At 40.5% G+C, this 19,186-nt stretch overlaps 3 protein-coding genes and 1 long non-coding RNA gene across 5 annotated transcripts in view; 3 read left to right on the top strand and 1 right to left on the bottom strand.

Moving 5' to 3' along the window:
• The window catches only part of CCAP-R (Crustacean cardioactive peptide receptor), a 43,212-nt gene extending 42,039 nt beyond the window's left edge, over window positions 1-1,173 (bottom strand). For both annotated transcript variants that reach the window (XM_064698434.1, XM_064698435.1), the window contains exon 1: window positions 1,019-1,173. The gene's annotated coding sequence lies outside the window, so the exon portion shown is untranslated. The remainder of the gene's footprint in view (window positions 1-1,018) is intronic.
• A 4,330-nt stretch (window positions 1,174-5,503) lies between these two features.
• On the top strand, window positions 5,504-6,673 carry LOC135439673 (uncharacterized). The gene is made up of 5 exons (XR_010438152.1): window positions 5,504-5,592; window positions 5,648-5,771; window positions 5,825-6,153; window positions 6,465-6,586; window positions 6,653-6,673. It is a non-coding gene; the product is annotated as an uncharacterized LOC135439673 (long non-coding RNA).
• A 750-nt stretch (window positions 6,674-7,423) lies between these two features.
• Window positions 7,424-9,935, top strand: LOC135439671 (PAX-interacting protein 1). Its single transcript, XM_064698431.1, has 3 exons — window positions 7,424-8,587; window positions 8,643-8,766; window positions 8,820-9,935. The coding sequence occupies exons 1-3, from the start codon at window positions 7,640-7,642 to the stop codon at window positions 9,641-9,643; spliced, it is 1,896 nt and encodes a 631-aa protein (XP_064554501.1). The 5' UTR covers window positions 7,424-7,639; the 3' UTR covers window positions 9,644-9,935.
• Window positions 9,936-11,885: 1,950 nt separating this feature from the next.
• On the top strand, window positions 11,886-16,843 carry boss (bride of sevenless). Its single transcript, XM_064698452.1, has 6 exons — window positions 11,886-11,996; window positions 12,890-13,067; window positions 13,816-14,319; window positions 14,383-14,832; window positions 14,887-16,337; window positions 16,393-16,843. The coding sequence occupies exons 2-6, from the start codon at window positions 13,025-13,027 to the stop codon at window positions 16,648-16,650; spliced, it is 2,706 nt and encodes a 901-aa protein (XP_064554522.1). The 5' UTR covers window positions 11,886-11,996; window positions 12,890-13,024; the 3' UTR covers window positions 16,651-16,843.
• The last annotated feature ends 2,343 nt before the right edge of the window (window positions 16,844-19,186 follow it).

Raw genomic sequence — 19,186 nt, 5'->3', positions numbered from 1 at the left:
ATGTGTGGAAACTATTAATTCCAACACTTGGTTCTTTATTCGATGTACTTAGAACATATTTTTAAATAGAAGTTAATAGTGGAAAGGTAATATCTAAAAATTTTAGCACGCAACGTTCCACGGGCAAGGCCGGGCAATACCCGCTTATATTATAATAAAACAAACCTATATTGTTATTTGGCAACCTGAGCTATTTTAAAACAGTATTGGTTTTTTTAGAATATACATCAAAGCCCAGAGCTCGAGCCAGCTAACTAAATATTTAAACCATGGAAATTACGCTATTATATGTAAATAGTCTTAAGGTCTCGGTTTTGTAAGTATAGGATATAGTTACCCCCCAAACTAAGACAACACTTTATCCATCACTTGCATCGGATTTAAACCAAAAGCCTTGTTTGATTTGGCTGTTTGATAAGTTTTTTAATCAGCCTCAATTTTCTAAAATATTAATGTATATTAGCATATATAACAAAGTATTTTCTTTTGCTTCGCCACATACTTGATTGCAAATTTCACAAATTCTCCTTTGCACCAACAATTTTTATATATATGCCAACATGCGTATTTGATCAAAAAACCAATATGCTTCCACTTTTGCCGCCTCGATCCAAAACACGCACATAAATTACAAATGAAAGTTTTCAGAAGCTCGAAATGCATATGGAAATTTCAATGAACAATTCAAAATGATTTAGACGCATTTCAAATTGCATTCTGAGTTCAAAAGTGTTAGCTGTGTGCTGTAAATTAATTTGGTAAACAACTTTGAACTTTCGACAACATTTAAGACACAATAGTTAAATAAACTGTATTAGCCAGTGAAATAGATACACAAATATGTGGCAATCATTTGAATTAATTGCTTGATTTTTCGCACGGCATTTGCATTTCAAATGCAAATGTTAAGATTAATCACTGTCAACTAAATGTAAAATGAACAGATACTTAAGAGCTAAATCTGAGTCCAAGGCATGGCGCTTATAAATTGCGCAATGGCAATGCGCGCGATACTCACTCAACTATTTGCCGTGGCATGAATTGCAATTGCAATTCAGATTGAGTTTGCGTTTAGTTTGCAATTGAAATTGCAATTGAATTTGGGCTTGAGTTTCGGCTTGCTGTTAAGAGTGTTAAACAAGCGCCGGCAATTTGCGCGAACAAGCTGTGATTTGCACTTCAGTTTTGCAAATTTTCCAAATTTCGCAAATTTGTCACGAAAAATTTCACCCGTTGCCACTTGGGAGACGATGAGTTTTGGTTTCTGCCAGTTGCGGCGGTTGCGGCAGTTGCAAAAGCTGCAGCCGTTGCAGCTGCGCGCACACTTCACTATCGTCGTATGTCTGCGGCAGCACGTTTTGTATCTCAGAGATGCACACGCGATTTGGCCAATTAATTGTTAAAGGCTTGTTGCAAACCGTTTAGCCCGACACTCAAACACCGCAAATCAATCTGCAATTGACACTGTTTTTAGCCACGTTTCAGTAGTTGGTAGCCAAGTTGCACGCGTGCATAAATCTTGATCTTGTTGCAGTCAATTAGCTCTTGGCAACTGTCCTTCCGCTTGGCAGTCGCACTTGGCTTGTGTCTTTCACTGCCGAAGGTCGTGGCGCAGCTCAACTGTGCAACATAAAACACAACCACATTTCATTTGCACTTATTACGAATAGTATTTCGCGATATTCCGTTACGAGAGTTTTGCCTCATTTCGTCGCAAGAAATTCGCCGTCTGGCTCATTCACAATTTCGCATTGAACTGAATTTGTGTGTGGCATCGTCGTGCGGATTTTCCTGTTTGCTGCTGGTGTTGCTGCTGCTGCTGCTGCTGCCGCCGTCAACGCACAGTGGGGTTGTTAACAAAATGTGTTCAAATGGGTTCGTTGTTGCTATCAACAATATTTAAATACTTTACAACCATTTATTTAAGATAATATTGTTTGAGTACTTTAAGATATGTTGTAGTCAATATATCGAACTTTTTTTTTTAAATGATTATTGTACAAGTGCCTATTCCGATCCAGCTTCTAAGTTAAAAAATTAAAATTTCAATATACATTTTTCATTATTTAAAAGCTGACAAACTTAAAAGATTTCAAATGCTAGAGCGCATAATTTGTTCATCATTGTATATATTTTCAACAAAGAATATCCCAAAGGACCCACTGTGCAGCGTCGGCGTCGTCGCTGCTTGATTTCACTTCAGAAAGCTTTGCCGGCGCCAGAAACTGAAGCAGAAACATAAACAGCTGTTTTTTGTTTATGTTGCCCAACTGGTTTGCGCACATGTTGCTTGTTAATATGTTGTTGCTGCACTTGAATGTTGCACGTCAGTTGCTGCCACTGCACTTGATGATAGGGATGTACATTGCCAAGATAAGTGCTTCAAGTGTTGAGTTAATATTTGTAATAATTCTGGCATTTAATTGAGTTGTCTGCGTTGTCAGCAACATTTGCTGTGCAACAAAATGTTGCTCAGCATTAAGCTTTTTGCATAGCAACTTACTGTGCAACATTAAAAGCTTTCTTATCAAATTGTTGCTAAGCACAATTAAAACAACAACTAAAATTTAAATTAAATATTTAGATCATATGCCGACATATGCTAGATGAAAGACAATATAAATTCTATTATGAGTACAATAAATATTGTATTATGAATACATTTGAGCATATTTATATATATGTAGTATATGCCTAAAGTGTTTAAGTTCTCTTTTACTATTTGCTCATTTGTTGACTATAAAACACCTCTTTAAATATCCAGAAATAGGTATTATGATGCTCTTAAAACATACGAACATAAAAATCTAAAGTAAACATTTCATTTCGTCCATACTTCCGCGTTTTGTTTTTTTATTTTATCCAAACATATTTTTGATGTTTATGACTATAATTGATTTGAGTGACGCAAAAATGTTGACCCAAATACCAATGCATTTAATTTCATTCTACTTTGGTGTCTCACGACAGAAGAGCCATGCATAAATGGCGACAGATCTTCAAGAAATATCAAACGTCAAAACATAAGCCCATTAAGTGGGTGATATACCAGTAGTTGAGTTTAAGTTGTTGTTATTTTTACTGTTTTTGGTTTAAATTATGAATGCATGAGCAAAAGCTATCAAAATACAAATAATCGTCAACAATCAAAGCCAAACAGATCAATTTGTTATTGCATACAAAATGGCAACAGCTGCGTTTATGAATATCGCATTTAAACTCAATTCAAAAACTTTGGCAGCATCGCATAAATAAACGAAGCGCCTTATTTATTTATTTTTTTTCCAATATCTGCAGGCAAATTTATTATTGTTGTATTTATTTATTTCGCACATTTAGTCATAAAGCACAGCGCACAGAGAAATGAGACAACAATTTCAGCGACTACGATGAATGCCGACACTCGTCATGTTCGCCTGTCAAGTGGGAATGTTTTAAACAACAGACGAACAACAATAAAAAGCGCTTAAATTAAACAAATATAAACGCGTGAATTTATTTACTTGCTGGCCACACATGAAAAAGGAATATCTATATATATATATATTTATAAATATGAGATAATGTGAATTGTAAAGTATATGTGCCTAGGGTCGTGTTTGCAATACCCTAGATGTTATTTTGTTTTTTTAGTTTTTATTATTTTAAAAAAGTATTAATTTCTTTGAATTATTTACTGTTTTTGTTTCTTTTTAATACTTTATTAAATAATATTAGTTCACGGTGATAATTCTGTTATGAATAGAAGACCCCGCAACAAGTTTTCTTTTCAATAAAAATAAATAGAAAATGATTGAAACATTTTGTAAAATATAATTTAAGACGTCAAGGCGCGTAGGTGTTTTATGAAGATAAATATGTTGATCTCGACGACAGCTGACAAATTTATGCATCTGTGAGATACCTACATGCGTATCTAGCTGCTAATTGGCCTGCTAATAATGCGAATATATGTACCTACTTAGCCATGTACTTGTTTATTTTCTTTGGCTAAGACCTAACACGCGACAATTTACTGCTTGGGAATTTTGTACGCATTTTGTTAGATTTATGATATCAACTTGGGATGCTAAATATGTATCAGAAGTGTCTTTGCGCCTTAAGCATGTATAATGCGCGTTTGGTCACATAAAATTAAGTATACCATTATTTAAGACTGCTTATGTGTAATATCTATTTAAATGCCAGTAATGATATTTTTGAAGCTATTGGAATCAACAGCTAATTTGCCCACAAGCCAAGCAAATCAACAATTCATTTGAAGGACTCAAGCTGATTATAATAAGTGAGAGCAATTCGCTTGTCAAGGACAATATCTGCACACATACTTAAACACAACAGAACTGCATCTGACATGCAAATATGCAAATAAAGACCGCTCTGAGCGCATTATGGACAGGCTGACGAGGATGATGATGTACAAAACGTTGCAATAGAAATGAACAATTGTGTGGACGCATTCTTATCAAGGCAACAGGACCAAGCACACAAACAAAGACACGCATCTAACCACACATCGGGAATTGTGGCCAACTGCAGCATGAAACCCATTCAACTTTCAACCAATTCCCAGCCTCAGCGGCAGCCCAGACTGCTATAGAAAATCATAAGTCATCAAAATGTTGACAGACGTTAGCAATGCATGACTTGTTTCTGTGTGTGAGGGTGCATAAGTTACAGTATATACAATAAGTATGTGAACCAGTAGAAAAGAGTTGTCGAAAATGACCAATTTATAATCAAGTTCTTTTAAATATCATAATTAATCAAGGCATGCAAATTTCTGAATTTTGAATTAATGAATATCGCATAGAAAGGCGATCTATTACACTGAGAGTAAGATAGAGAAATGGAGTGAGAAAGGCAGGCAGAGTAAATAAAAAAAGTAACTGAGCAGAGGGATTGTAGGCAAAGTTAGAGAAAAAGAAAGATTAAAAGATAAAGCAAGTGAGAGTTAGAAATTAAATTAATTTGCGGTACAAATAAAAACTATTGAAATATTAATGACAGGCAATTCACATTAACGAAGAGAAGGCTTAAAGTCATAATGACTGACTATATAATCAAAATTATATATATTACATTTTGTGCCACAGGACAGCAAGGCCAACTGCCACACACGTCCACATCCACATACCCATCCATTTGCCAAGTCGATGCCCATGCAAATAACTCAGCGCACAGTCTACGGGCAGAATCCAGAACTGGAGCCGAATCTAACGGAGCTCTCGGACAAGGAACAGCTGCAGAACACGAACAGTTTGAGTGCCCGTCGAACACGTGGGCATTTGCATGTGAGCCAGAACCAGCCGCATTCACATCCGCTGCAGCACCAGCTGCATCAGCAGCAGCAGTTGGCTCATCCGAGCATCAACAGTATAAACAATAATCATCAAATGCATCATATGCATCCGAATGTGAAGCATCAGCAGCAGCAGCATCAGCTTCAGCAGCAACATCAGCTACAGCTTCAGCATCAACATCAACATCAGCAGCAGCAGCATGCCCGTTTAGACTGATGACGATGATAAGGATGAGGATCCTGAGGAGTTCTTTGAGCTGATACGCCAGACCGTGAGGAAGGCCGTTAGAGTAAGTATATGCCTCCTAGGCGAATAAACTAATCTTACAGTTATCTTTCTCCTAGACAACCATTTCCGAAGTGGTTACACGAAATTTTCGCGACTTGGCTGGCAAAACGGAACGCTTTTCGAATGAACTGAGGATGACCAATGAAAATTTGGGCAAGCTGCAAAGTGAAGTTACCAACAGTAGGTAAATGCATGTTTCTTGAAAACGCCTTCTCACACTTAGCCTTTTGCAGAGGTGACCCACTATGGGGAGGAGAACACACGCCACTTTCGATATTTATGCATGAAATCTGAATACGATAAGATGTTTTATCAACAGCAAGCATTAACTGCCGGCAAGCGGCAGCCTCCGAAAGTGGCCCCAGGTCCATCAGTTAACCCAAATCCGACGCCATCAGCGTTGCCCACACGAGTTGCCAAGCAGGCAGCTGCTTTTAATTTGAAGGCCGCTAAACAGGTGACAGCCAGAATATTAATGATAGGCAATTCACATTAAAGTCATAATGACTGACTATATAATCAAAATTATATATATTATAAATAAATATTTATCGTAGTCACTGTACGTCTGAATGTGCAAGTGCGTGTGTCTTGTCCTTGCCTATCGCATGCAACAGCTTGCCAACTACATTATCTCCACAGACAAGTATGCGTGATAGTGCGGTGCCCTTCTGTTGCCCAGCAGCGAACACGTCGTATGCGCAATTTGCATAATGAGTAAAGAATCAAAATGGTGACGCATGTGGCATGGTTTTGATTTCAACTCAAGGCTGCAGCCAACTGACCCAATTAAGGCGTCTCCATCTAATGTTGCAGCCTGACTTCAAGTCTTAGGCGTCTGTAACCTAAGGCATTTTGTGTTATTTTTTTCAGATTTGCCTGCCTTAAAGCCATCACGTCGGGAGTGTGGCACTTAGACTGGCATTAAAAATTCCAGAGGCGTACAAAATCTGAGAAGTCACACTGCTGATACATCCACCCATAAAGGTTCAAAGGTAAATAATCTGATAAAATATTGTACATATTTGTACACACTCATTTATCTACGCAAATCGATGCAGCCCACCCAAGCAAGCAACCGCCTTAAACATCGCAATCAGCGCACTGCACCAAAGCAGAAGAGCTCATTAGCATTTTGATTTGGTAAAATCAAACAAATATTTCCGGCAAAATTAATGGCAACAAACATTGAACCTGGTCGCATGTCATTGGCCTTTCAATCGTAGCTCTAAAAATGGATAGCATTGTGAATCCTTGTTGATTTGTCTTAAGTGATTTTAAAAAATTGATATATTCCATATAATTGCAATATCTGATATTTAGAAGTGGAACTAACTTCATCTAGATTATTGAAAAAGTTATAAGGAAGCCTTTAGCTTATTATTACAAAATAATTACAGGCTTTTATAATAGTCGGTTACATTGGTTCAAGAGTTCTTATGTGCCATAAAATACATAAATACTAGTTGTTCAATGCCCACATTATTAACTTCAAAAAGGAAAAATGAAAAATATATAATTTAATATTTCTTAAAGAGTAATTTCTCAAAATTAGGATTAAATACCATTTTTATTCCAAAACTCGTTATATATGAGCGACCACTGTACAACACTCTCTGAACTTTATTTAAGCACATTCAAATAATATAAACAAGTAAAAATTAATTTTATTTGAAAATAGATTCGAACACAAAACATACAAAATTAACAAGGATTTTGACATGAATGAAGTAATTTGTTTAAGGAGTCTCAATATTAAAATCTCAGTTAGCGGTGAAAATAGCATAAAAATACAATGTTTTCAATTATCAAGTCATTTTACCTTATCAGTCAGTTGGATATATACAAATGTAAGACAATAAAAAATTTATACATTTATCAATATTTTAGTTTACAAGTAACAACAACATTGTGCATTAAAAAGGCCTTTAGAGAGGTTTATTGATGAGAATACCACAAGAAAATCTTGTTTTACATTTGAAATTGTGTTTTTTTGTTGGCGGTAAGTTTGAGTTCCATTTAAAGGACCTATAGGAAAACTGACAGACATGGTACGCGCAAATCGACGTAAGGGCATTGAAGAGGTATATGGCACCAAACTAGAGGCCATGCAACCGGCCCGAATGCAGGCTGTCCCTCAGCCGGGCATGACCAAGACAGCAACAATGCGTGTTAACTCGTCCCGCCAAGGGGATACTCGCACCCAGCGCAGTTATGTAACTGCCAACGATTATTATATTACTACAAATGTACCATTGAACTCTACCAATATGCGTCCTGCACCCAGTGTCGGAACGCATCCTTCGAAGGCGACTCAGATCCAAATGCAGGTGCAACCGGCATCCGCACAGGTATTGAACTATGGCTCAGTTTCGAACCGCCGAGTCAAACCTAGCGCCCGCCAAGCGTTGCCCGGCCAGCAGGCGAAGGTTCATTTTGTGCCACAGGACAGCAAGGCCAACTGCCACACACGTCCACATCCACATACCCATCCATATGCCAAGTCGATGCCCATGCAAATAACTCAGCGCACAGTCTACGGGCAGAATCCAGAACTGGAGCCGAATCTAACGGAGCTCTCGGACAAGGAACAGCTGCAGAACACGAACAGTTTGAGTGCCCGTCGAACACGTGGGCATTTGCATGTGAGCCAGAACCAGCCGCATTCACATCCGCTGCAGCACCAGCTGCATCAGCAGCAGCAGTTGGCTCATCCGAGCATCAACAGTATAAACAATAATCATCAAATGCATCATATGCATCCGAATGTGAAACATCAGCAGCAGCAGCATCAGCTTCAGCAGCAACATCAGCTACAGCTTCAGCATCAGCATCAACATCAACATCAGCAGCAGCAGCAGCATCAACGCGGCCCGGCCCATCCGCGACAGCGTGGTGGTATGCAGGTGCCCGTTGAGACTGATGACGATGATAAGGATGAGGATCCTGAGGAGTTCTTTGAGCTGATACGCCAGACCGTGAGGAAGGCCGTTGGAGTAAGTATATGCGTCCTAGGCGAATAAACTAATCTTACAGTTATCTTTCTCCTAGACAACCATTTCCGAAGTGGTTACACGAAATTTTCGCGACTTGGCTGGCAAAATGGAACGCTTTTCGAATGAACTGAGGATGACCAATGAAAATTTGGGCAAGCTGCAAAGTGAAGTTACCAACAGTAGGTAAATGCATGTTTCTTGAAAACGCCTTCTCACACTTAGCCTTTTGCAGAGGTGACCCACTATGGGGAGGAGAACACACGCCACTTTCGATATTTATGCATGAAATCTGAATACGATAAGATGTTTTATCAACAGCAAGCATTAACTACCGGCAAGCGGCAGCCTCCGAAAGTGGCCCCAGGTCCATCAGTTAACCCAAATCCGACGCCATCAGCGTTGCCCACACGAGTTGCCAAGCAGGCAGCTGCTTTTAATTTAAAGGCCGCCAAACAGCTGACAGCCAGAAAAATGGGCCATGGCAACCAGAAGAAAGCACCAAACGAATGTGTCAAAGTGCAGAATCCTTGTGCATGCCGCAGCACTTCGAAATCATCACACCAGCAGCCGACGGAGGAACACCAATCTTCATCGGAGCATAGCGTCGTTGTTAAGTCCTCGGAACTGGGTGTACGCGAAGTGTTGGGGCAAATACAACGCTTTTGCACACAGATGCAGTTAAGCGATATGAAGGAGGAGCAGCAGAAATATAATCCACAACCTGGACTCTCTAGCATGGAGTTAAACGGAAAGACAAGCTCTGGCTCCACCAACTTGGCTGTCAATCCGTCATACAACAATGGCAAGCCAAAAGCACACATACCGATTGGTGCTCCTCCAGCTGGTGCTCGCGACATGGAGCTGGAGACGCCAGTTGATAGCATGGACGAGATTGAGATTGATAATTTCCAATACAGCTCCGACGAACTGTCCTCTTACAGCGATGATAGCGAGGTTAAGTTCAGCGGCAGCACCACAGCACGTGCTCCGCTCCAATCGTCCAGGGTAAAGCTCCCAATTCAGCACTCAAACAAAGGCGCCGGCGATGGTCAGTAATCTAGATGAATGCTCCATTCGATAACAGAGAACAATTATCAAACACGAGCCAAGGCAACACTCCAACTGAATTTTCCTGAGAAAAACTTGCGTTATTTTTTAGTTTTATTTCGATCGCGCTAAATTTTAAATGTCATATGCCAAGGAGCAAAGTTGCCTAGGTACACCAAAAACCTTTGGGAATTTTTTATTGAATGAAATTTGTTCAATGCGTGACTTTGTTTTATTGCCTCAGGAAAATAAACATAACAATTAAAATAAATTTGTTAAAAATATAATATATAAAGCTCTATCGTCTCGTTTTCTATTTAACAACAATTAAAAGTGAATAGCAGTAGGCATACCGACTTTTAATCAGGCCAGAATGGCAGGAAAAGAAAATTAAAAAAAAAATTGCAAGGGTTTAAGTAATTGATCGAAAATCGAATGGTTCTCAGAAATCCATAATGATTTACTAATTTATGTTAATAAGTTATGTTGAGTTCTTCGACATATTTTTAAATTCAACTAAAAACTAACTAAAAAAGATAAAATTGGTATCGCATTTTAAGCCCCAAAATAAAAAACTTATTTGACGTGTGTTTTTGCTTTTGACAATCATCTTCAAAGAGCACATCCGATGTCTGCTTAGTTGCTACTTACTGCTGACCCATATAATACCAGGCCACCTGGTACGTAATGCCCATCGGTGTCACTAATAACTGCATATTATATTGACTGCAAAATATGGAAACGCTTACAACGTTAAGCACAAAACATGCCACTGAGAGCTGACACCAAAAGCTAGGCATAATTACAATCCCAATGAATGAATGAGTGAGTGAGTGACCGAATGAGTGAGTGAGTGAGTGAGTGGGTGAGGGAGTGAGTGCATGGATGCATAAATGCAAACCAGCAACCCTCTCACCCCCATTTGCTGAGCTCTTGCATTTTTATGGGCTTACGGCTGTGCCAGAGCTGCGAGCGCTACGACCAAAACAGTTGGGATATGGACGTGGACGTGGTCGCGTGAATGAATGACTAACTGTAAAGTGAATGACTAACTGAAGTGCCGTTTGCTGCTCCCCTACTAAGTTTGAATTGGTTACATATCGCAAGTCTCCACTAAAAATTGCATAAACAAATTGAACATTTCGCATGGCCAAAATTCTACGAAATACTGTCAACTGGCATTGCGCTTGGCCAACTGTAATTAAAGCGCCCAAAGTCACATTTTGACAAGCAGACAGCACGACAGTAGGACAGTAGGAAAGTCGGACCGACAGCAGCTAAATTAAACTTATGTAATGACATTGGCTTTGGGTCCAAGTGACTCGACGAGCTGCAACTGCAGCAGTTTTGGCTGTTGACCGTGTTGACATTAATTAAAAGTGTTATGCAAAACAATCTAAGCATTTCCGCACCCAACAGCTGCTTGCAATGTCAATGCCCATTGGGGATTTTAGCCCGATTTGCTACCCACTTTGCCATGGACACTGTCAGGGATTTAGCTATGCAAAAGACTATACAACGACATATAAAATATATAGAAATATACAAGTAACAATAAACAAATATTTGTGAAATTATTTTATTGAAAATAAAACGTTCGAATTATTGAAAATGGCAAGTCGTAGGTCAGTTATTTTTTAAAAACAGCTTTTATGTTAAGAGCAAAAATAAAAGCAATTTCCTACAGAAAAATTGTCTAGATAAATATGTACAATGTCAGCCCATAATCGTGAAAAAATACTTAAAAAATAGTGCTAAAAATATTTTATTACAAATACTTTAGGAACTCGTTAAATGAGCGCTTCTAAAAACAATTTCAATGTATAGAATTTCCAGCCCTTTTGACTCACCACCAATAACATCCAGCCCCCGCCAAACCCCAACACCCCCTATGTGTGTGCGTGTGTGTGTAACTTAAAACCAACTTCAATCAGCCGCCTAATTGTAATGACCAATATTTGAACTTCAACTTCAGCCGGCTGCCGCAAGTCCAAGAAGGGGTTACACTACTCAAACACGTCACAAAATGTTGATTTTTGTAATTATGGAAAATTTTCACTCAACTATCGAAACGAGTGAGTCCGCAGCGTTGAGTGCATAACCATAACAACGGACGGAACACTTCGGCCTAAGCCAAGTTGGCCAAAACAAAACAACCAAAACAGGTGCAAAACATTACGCGACATCGCTGTTCCGGGGGTGGCTGACAGAAGAACCCAGGGAACCTAGAAGAAAAACAGAAAAATACAAAAAAATACAAACTGAAAAACCAATACAACATAATTGCAACGCGACTCGGTTTGTTAACAGTTTTCTACCGTGCCACACACAGGTTGCAATTGCACTGCAGCTGCACCCGTTGGTAGGCGCAACGCAAATTGATTGTCAACTCGCAAACAACAGAAACCAAAGAAAACAAATATAATTAAAATACATATATTTAAATCGAATTGTTATTGTGCTGTGCTACGTTTGCGTGGACAAACATAAAACGACAAACGTTTAATTGACCCTAAAATCACTGAAGCATTCAATTTAAATTTTTGCTCTCGGCTCGTTCGGTGTTTTGATAGTCGAGCCAAAGCTCAGAACAGCTGCGGATCATAGCCCCGCAAATAGTGTACTATATATTCTGCTATTAAAACTTGTCAATTCTAGTGAACGAACATATAAATAAAAGAAACAAAAATCGATCAAAAATATAAAAATAAATAAACATATATATAAAATAAAACGTGACCCTATTAACAAGTAGCTGGTCATAATATTTCCGTAGAAAATACCTATTTTTTTTTTTCAAATTTTCTTAGCTTTATTTTAGTTTTCCTGTTATTATGAGAGGTACCTATTGATTTTTCTTTTGCTCTCTTGGCACATTTTCTGCTGGACGTTTTTCAAATGAAATAAAAATATGAAAAACTAAAATATTTGCTACCGTATTACTTTGCACTGATACGAATGGAAAGCGTGAAAAGCAGGAAAGGAACTGTGCCAAGCCAAACTAAAGCTTACCCACCTGTGTATATGTGTGTGCGTGTGTCTGCGCCTCTGTGTTAGTGTGACCATTTTTAATGCGATTAAAGTGCAACACTCTCCCAAAGAGTCCGAAAGCAAAGCGAAATGGCAATGCTAAAATTGTACACAATAAGAGCAATGCATAACAATTCTCACAGCACATTCACGAGTATTTCGAACCAGCGATGATCGTTTTTCCGGCACTAATTTCGAGAATTATCAATTTTTGTTCTTCCGTAGGGAACTTGCTTTAATTGCGACAATAAAATGCTGCTAATTGTCCATAAAAGTTGAATGGCGCAGAAAATCGAGAACAAGAATTAAATAAATAAAAAAAGGATTTAATTAAACAAAGGCAAAATAAGTGAAAAGGTCATGAGTGGCTTGCAGCGCATTTGGAAATCGCCAACACAATTGGGTAAGTTTTTAATGAAGTCCATGGGGAGGAGAAAAAAACGAGAAAGAGCACATAATTGAGGTCCAGTAAAATAAATAACTATACCAAATTTATCTATTATATCCATTTATACTTAAACTTGGCGATCTATCGAAAAGTGGGCATATACATATGTCCTTTACTGGTCCATAAAATGTTTATAGTGTTGCAAATCTTATCAGTTTAATTTCTTTTTGCATATTTTTTCTTAGCAGGAGTTCAGCTTTTCTGTAAAATTGTAACTTTTAGGTGAATGTTTCTAAAGAGCAATATGCATTACATAACTCAAAACATGTAAATGATCTTGGGATTGAAAGAGTACCTATAATTTATTCGGATTTTCCTCTTTTCGGGAGTTCGAGCCCCAAGATTCGTGCTCAATGCGCCGACTACATTATTTCAACATAGTTCAATAAACGATAATGTTGTTTATTAATAGAGTATTATCATTATAATTATTACTTTTATTATTCATATTATTATTATTTTTTTATTATTATTATTATTATTGATTGGTAGATTCACGTGCAATGCGACCGCGAGAGTCTATAGTGCCTCGCTCTGGTAAATGAAACATGTGCAAGAATTCAATAATTTTCCCAGGCTCGTTTTTATATTGCCAACTGTCTGAGAAAGTATCGGCCTGCATTTGTTTCCATTTTGAATGCATAATGCATTAATTAATATTCTTACCATTAAACACAAGAAATACCGAATCGAATCTTTGCAGTGCTATTTGTTCTGCTCATCACAGTAAGCTGCATAGCTCATTGCCATGCGACTGGTGCTGCCCCTCCCACCAAAAAGTCAGCACCGGTACGTATAACGAAACCACAACCAGTCAGCAGCACCACCACTGCAATACCAACGACCAGAGAGGGTAGCACCACTGGTGAGCAGCTGGCACTACTGGTATCCTCCACAACAGAGGGCACAGCCAGCAGTGCCAGCAGCAGCGCCAGCAGCAGCGCCAGCAGCAGCAGCAATGGCGGCAGCGACGACAGCAGCAGCACGACTGCTGCCGGCAGCTTGGTGCCGGAGATATGCATTACTGGACTGCAGTTAAGCTTTACCAATGCGGATGGAGAGCAGGTCGTGCGCAAGCAGCAGGAGCTTGTGCAGGTCATTGAGGGTGATGTCATGCTGAGTGTAATAACAAGCGATCCCGTCTCGGCGCTGTTTGTCATCAATCGCGTGAATCAGGCAAATCTTATATCTGCAGACTTTGAAATTGGTAAGCGATAAAAGCGAAAGCTATTGAAAATTGGGATATATATTTGAATATTCCCCCAAACAGGCATTCGTGCTATAAATGTGGACAATGCAAGTCTGGCGGAGAATCTGCTCATACAGGAGGTGCAATATTTGCAGCAGTGCACACAGTATTCCATGGGTATATTCATAGACTTTGATCTATATAAGCGTCTCGAGTCGATTATCAGGGACTTGGAGTATAATGTATGGCCTATACCCTCGGCGCGTGCTCATCTCTTTCCCAAAGTGGCGCACCTGCTGCATCAAATGCCCTGGGGCGAGAAGATTGCGTCTGTCGAAATTATGACCGAAACTTTGGATATATATAATGAATTCATGGATGCCGCCAGACAGGAGCACATGTGTTTGATGCACTTCAAGAGTGACGATAATGTTTACATACTATTTGGCAATAAGATGGCCAATCACTTTAAGGAGAACGGCACAGTCTTTGCTGTGCCCACGGAGCGCACGGAACATATATTTTTGGAGGGTAAGTTCCAGTTGGAACTCAGCTGGAATTGTTTTATTATCCATTTGCTTACAGAGCTGCCCAATAAGTCGTTTATACTTATGGAAAATGGAATAGAACTGCGCACCGCTGACTTGGATCCCATGCCCACAACGCTGGATGAGGTGCTCATTGGCAAGAGCGTGTTGCCCTCGCGCATCCTAGTCTTCGCCAGCCCCATTGTGGATCTGATGAACTGGCTGCGCGGCTCACTAGCCAAGCACTGCAAGCGTGACGAGGATCTGTATATGTTGGAGAGCTGTTTCAACTTTCTCAATTTCATTGAGGACTGGCGCACCCCGGAGTATCGTCGTACGCATGACACTGCAGAGCTGCTGTCGCTGCTGCGCATGCGCAAGCTGTCCAGCTCAATGCTCTTCCAGATGTACCAGAAGAAGCAGGAAACTGTCGATGTCATAACGGGCGAATCGCGCATGGAGCTGCGCGAGATTGCGTCGCAGAACTTTGTGACAAATGTGACCACCTATTACCACTACAATCGGGACAATCACACCAGCCTCGAGTTGAAGACCAAATTCGGACTAGTCTTTAACTGCCAGTTCACGGCGGGTGACAATCGCCGATATCCCTTCCTGTTTGATGGCGAGAGCGTAATGTTCTGGCGCATCAAACTAGACACCTGGGTGGCAACGGGTCTGACGGCAGCCATACTCGGCCTGATCGCCACGTTGGCCATCCTTGTGTTTATTGTGGTGCGCATCTCGCTGGGCGATGTCTTTGAGGGAAATCCAGTCACCTCCATATTGCTGCTGCTATCGCTTATACTCGTATTCTGCTCCTTTGTGCCCTTCTCCATGGAGTATGTGGGCGAGCAGCGCAACTCGCATGTAACCTTCGAGGATGTCAACACTCTGAATACCCTTTGTGGCGTGCGTGTGTTCATCATGACGCTCGTCTATTGCTTTGTATTCTCGCTGCTGCTCTGTCGCGCTGTTATGCTGGCTTCCATTGGATCTGAGGGCGGCTTCTTGTCCCACGTCAATGGCTATATTCAGGCAATAATCTGCATTTTCAGCGTCTTTGTCCAAGTGGGCATGTCCGTGCAGCTGCTGGTCGTCATGCACATGGCCTCGGAGAGCGTCTCCTGCGAGAACATCTACTACGGCCGATGGCTCTGGGGCCTGCTGGCCTACGATTTCCTGCTTCTCTGCTCATTGGTCAGCCTGGTACCGTTCATCTATCGTTCACAACGAAATTATCGCGAGGGCATCTTAATTGTGATTGGCGCAGTGCTCATTCTGATCATCTGGAGTGTGTGGATTGCCCTGTCACTGTTTGGCGATGAGTGGCGGGATGCGGCCATACCGCTGGGAATGCAGGCCAGCGGCTGGGCAGTTTTGGTGGGCATACTTATTCCACGCACGTTTCTCATTGTGCGCGGCATTGAACGCTCGGATATTGCGCAGGCCCTGCCATCGCTCACCTCGCTGGCCTTTGCCCAAAACAATCAGTATTCCTCCGAGCAGGTAGGTTTATTTTCTTTGAAATTCATCAGCCCTCTCTCATCTTTCCATCTTTCAGAGCGTCTATGAGTGCGTGAATCCCGCTATGCGCCACTGCTCGCAGGAAGAAATGAATCATCAATCGCCCAGCGAGATACCCACGTTGCCTTTGCGCGGTGGCGGTCCACGACGCCAGCAATTCTTTGCCAATCTTCGCCAGGCCAATGCCAACATCAATCCACAACGTCCACCGCCGCATCCACAGCAAAGTCCTTCGCGCTCATCAGTCTGCTCCTTGCCACCCTCCCCGGACCACAGCAAGATAACGCGTTTCTGAAAAAGATCTGCGGATGGATCTGTATCTCTGACAGCACACCGCAACTTCCGTTCCAACTCTAGTCAAAGCGCCAAGAACGTGCATTAAATAAATTGATGTAGTCTATTTGTTAATATAACATTTTATTGATTGACGAACCAATAATCAAAGTCCTTTTAAGACTTAAATATAAATAAATGGAAAAATAACAACATTCTAGTGAGTAATTTTGACCCATAGATTTATTTCAGTTGATTATTCGCGAAACTTTTTAATTACTAGTATGACCACAATGTGGAAATTGCTGTAATCAAAGTATTTGTAAATGATAGCAACGCAGACTGGGAAAGCCTAGTGGGATTTCTGATTAAGCATTACAATTAGAACGCTTTGGTTTCAATTGGCAAAGTATTCATATTTCTATCACCCCATAAACAATTTTGAGAGTTGTGTTACAAGTCAAATGATTTAAATAGAATAGGGCTTTAACGCTTGGTAAACTATTATGTTATCCAAGTTCCATCATCTACTGAATTGTTTTACATACCTAATGACGTACTGAATAGGCCAATATAACACTTTACAGCACTACAAGTACAATTTTGCACTCCATATTGGGACACCTTCCATTAGTTTTAAACCGACCCTTTGATAACTTTTGACTTGTTTGGTTTGTGCATTTGCTAACCGAAAGCTTGCCTTGAAAAGCTCTCTACCGGTAACTCTAATTGGCTTTTCACACACGTGATTGTTAAAGAAATTCGTTAAAGACGCCCAGCAAGAAAAAAAATAACAACAAACTCAATATTCTTTTTGCGTCACGCGACACCAGCGCTGGCGCCCATTGTTTGGCCTTGAAACGAGGCGGAGTTTTTTTTTATTTTTGTGTGGGCTGCTGACGTCAGGCCGCCAGTGTCCAACCCGAACATTGACCGTGCCACATGAGAGAATGCGCAACAAGATATGAGCTATTCGTTTAGCCAAAGAGGCTACCAGAGTCCGCCACAACAACAAAAAAACAGGCAACATTGCAAGGTCCCTCAAGAACACGCGACCGTCCAAAAAGGCGTCGATTTTAGCCGCCATCGCCACGCGCTAAAAATGAGATTTTTAACGGACGGCAGAGGGGCTCGTTGGTGGGCGCACGAGGCAGTTAAGTTATGCCGACAAGTTTTATCTGGTAACAGCGAGTAGTATTTGGTCGGCAAATTTTCGTTGCATAGTTTTTGGGGCGCCACGGCGAGCAGCAGCAAAGGCAGAAGAAGCAGCAACAACAATAACACAAGCGACTGTGTGTTTGCGCCTTGTTTCTCGCATATTTCCGGCATAATTTGCACTCCATTTGCCCAACAACACCCACACACACACAGAGAGAGAGAGAGAGAGAGAGAGAGAGAGAAGAAAACATATTCGCTAACGGCAGTGCAAGGACATTCGCGCTTTGCTCCTTGAGCCGTTTTTCTTGTAGTTGCACAGATTTGCTTCACCTTAAATAAGATAATAAACAAAATGTCTTGTATTGGTTTTTAGCATAAGCTTTTAATTAAATTTGATACAAAATATAAATAATATGCTTAGATTATTAAATTGGTTTTAAGATATCTGAATGTTTAACAACTTATTTATTATATATTTAAAGCTCTGCAAATCTCAAGAGCTGACTGGGTTCCTATTATAATTGCCAGTGATCCCCACGACAGGAGATTAAGTTGTGAATGAAGTGTGTGGCACTTGGCTGTCAAAAGCTCTGCTACGTGACATTATTAGCAGTGCAGTCCATCCTGCATATCCTGTACCTCTCCCCTAACGACCCATACCACATAAATAAACATGTACATTGTGCCAGGGTGTTTATGATTTATGACTGGAACGCAACTAATGATGGCGCATTCGTTAGATGCCAAGCGTGCCCGGCCAAAGGCAATGGCAAAACTTTCAATGCCATATACATATATATATATATGTTCATATATGTATATGCACACATATATTCATTATTAATACAAATAATAGATACTACTGCAGCTGCTGCCGAACAGGACAATAGCTCAATATTATATTGTCATTACTGCCTCTACACCAGTGTCGAAAAACAGTCGCAAACTTTTATAATTTTAACCAAACTATCGTGTTATGCAGATGCCGACGCTAGTGCTTAAGCTTCCTGCCAATAACAATTGAGACATCTGGCTTATTGTACTCTACTTTCTTTTTTTTTGGGGGAGCGTCTGCCTGTCATTTGTCACATGCCAAGAGGGCCATAAAGGCGCTACGGAAGGCAAACATTTGCCGGCTGTATGATTCACCAGGCTTTTGTGACGACATCAACGCATGCCAACTCCCCCGCAGTGCGGCATAATACATATTTTGTTTAAGGTTATCTGTCGTCGGGCTGCTTAACTCGCATTTGCTAAACTCATTGGCATGTCGCCAAAAATTTCGACGCCATATCCACAGTCGCGTTGGCCATTTGATTATATTAGTCATGCTTACAAAAAAAGCCATATGACGCTCGGGCAACCAGTTGGCCTCCCGGCCACCGAACCATCCAACCACC

The sequence above is a fragment of the Drosophila montana genome, unplaced genomic scaffold, assembly GCF_035044405.1.
Source record: "Drosophila montana isolate Dmon_TW-CO22-7 unplaced genomic scaffold, ASM3504440v1 contig_778_1, whole genome shotgun sequence".
NCBI lineage: Eukaryota > Metazoa > Arthropoda > Insecta > Diptera > Drosophilidae > Drosophila > Drosophila montana.
Note: the sequence above shows the minus strand (reverse complement) of the source record. Positions and strands in the feature narration are given on the sequence as shown.

Excerpts from the sequence above, each read along its gene's own strand:
- LOC135439671 (XM_064698431.1), top strand. The coding sequence starts at position 7,640 with ATGGTACGCGCAAATCGACGTAAGGGCATTGAAGAGGTATATGGCACC. Across the intron at positions 8,588-8,642 it reads CCGTGAGGAAGGCCGTTGGA|ACAACCATTTCCGAAGTGGT; the intron begins GTAAGTATATGC and ends TCTTTCTCCTAG. Across the intron at positions 8,767-8,819 it reads GCAAAGTGAAGTTACCAACA|AGGTGACCCACTATGGGGAG; the intron begins GTAGGTAAATGC and ends AGCCTTTTGCAG.
- boss (XM_064698452.1), top strand. The coding sequence starts at position 13,025 with ATGAGTGGCTTGCAGCGCATTTGGAAATCGCCAACACAATTGG. Across the intron at positions 14,833-14,886 it reads GGAACATATATTTTTGGAGG|AGCTGCCCAATAAGTCGTTT; the intron begins GTAAGTTCCAGT and ends ATTTGCTTACAG. Across the intron at positions 16,338-16,392 it reads ATCAGTATTCCTCCGAGCAG|AGCGTCTATGAGTGCGTGAA; the intron begins GTAGGTTTATTT and ends TCCATCTTTCAG.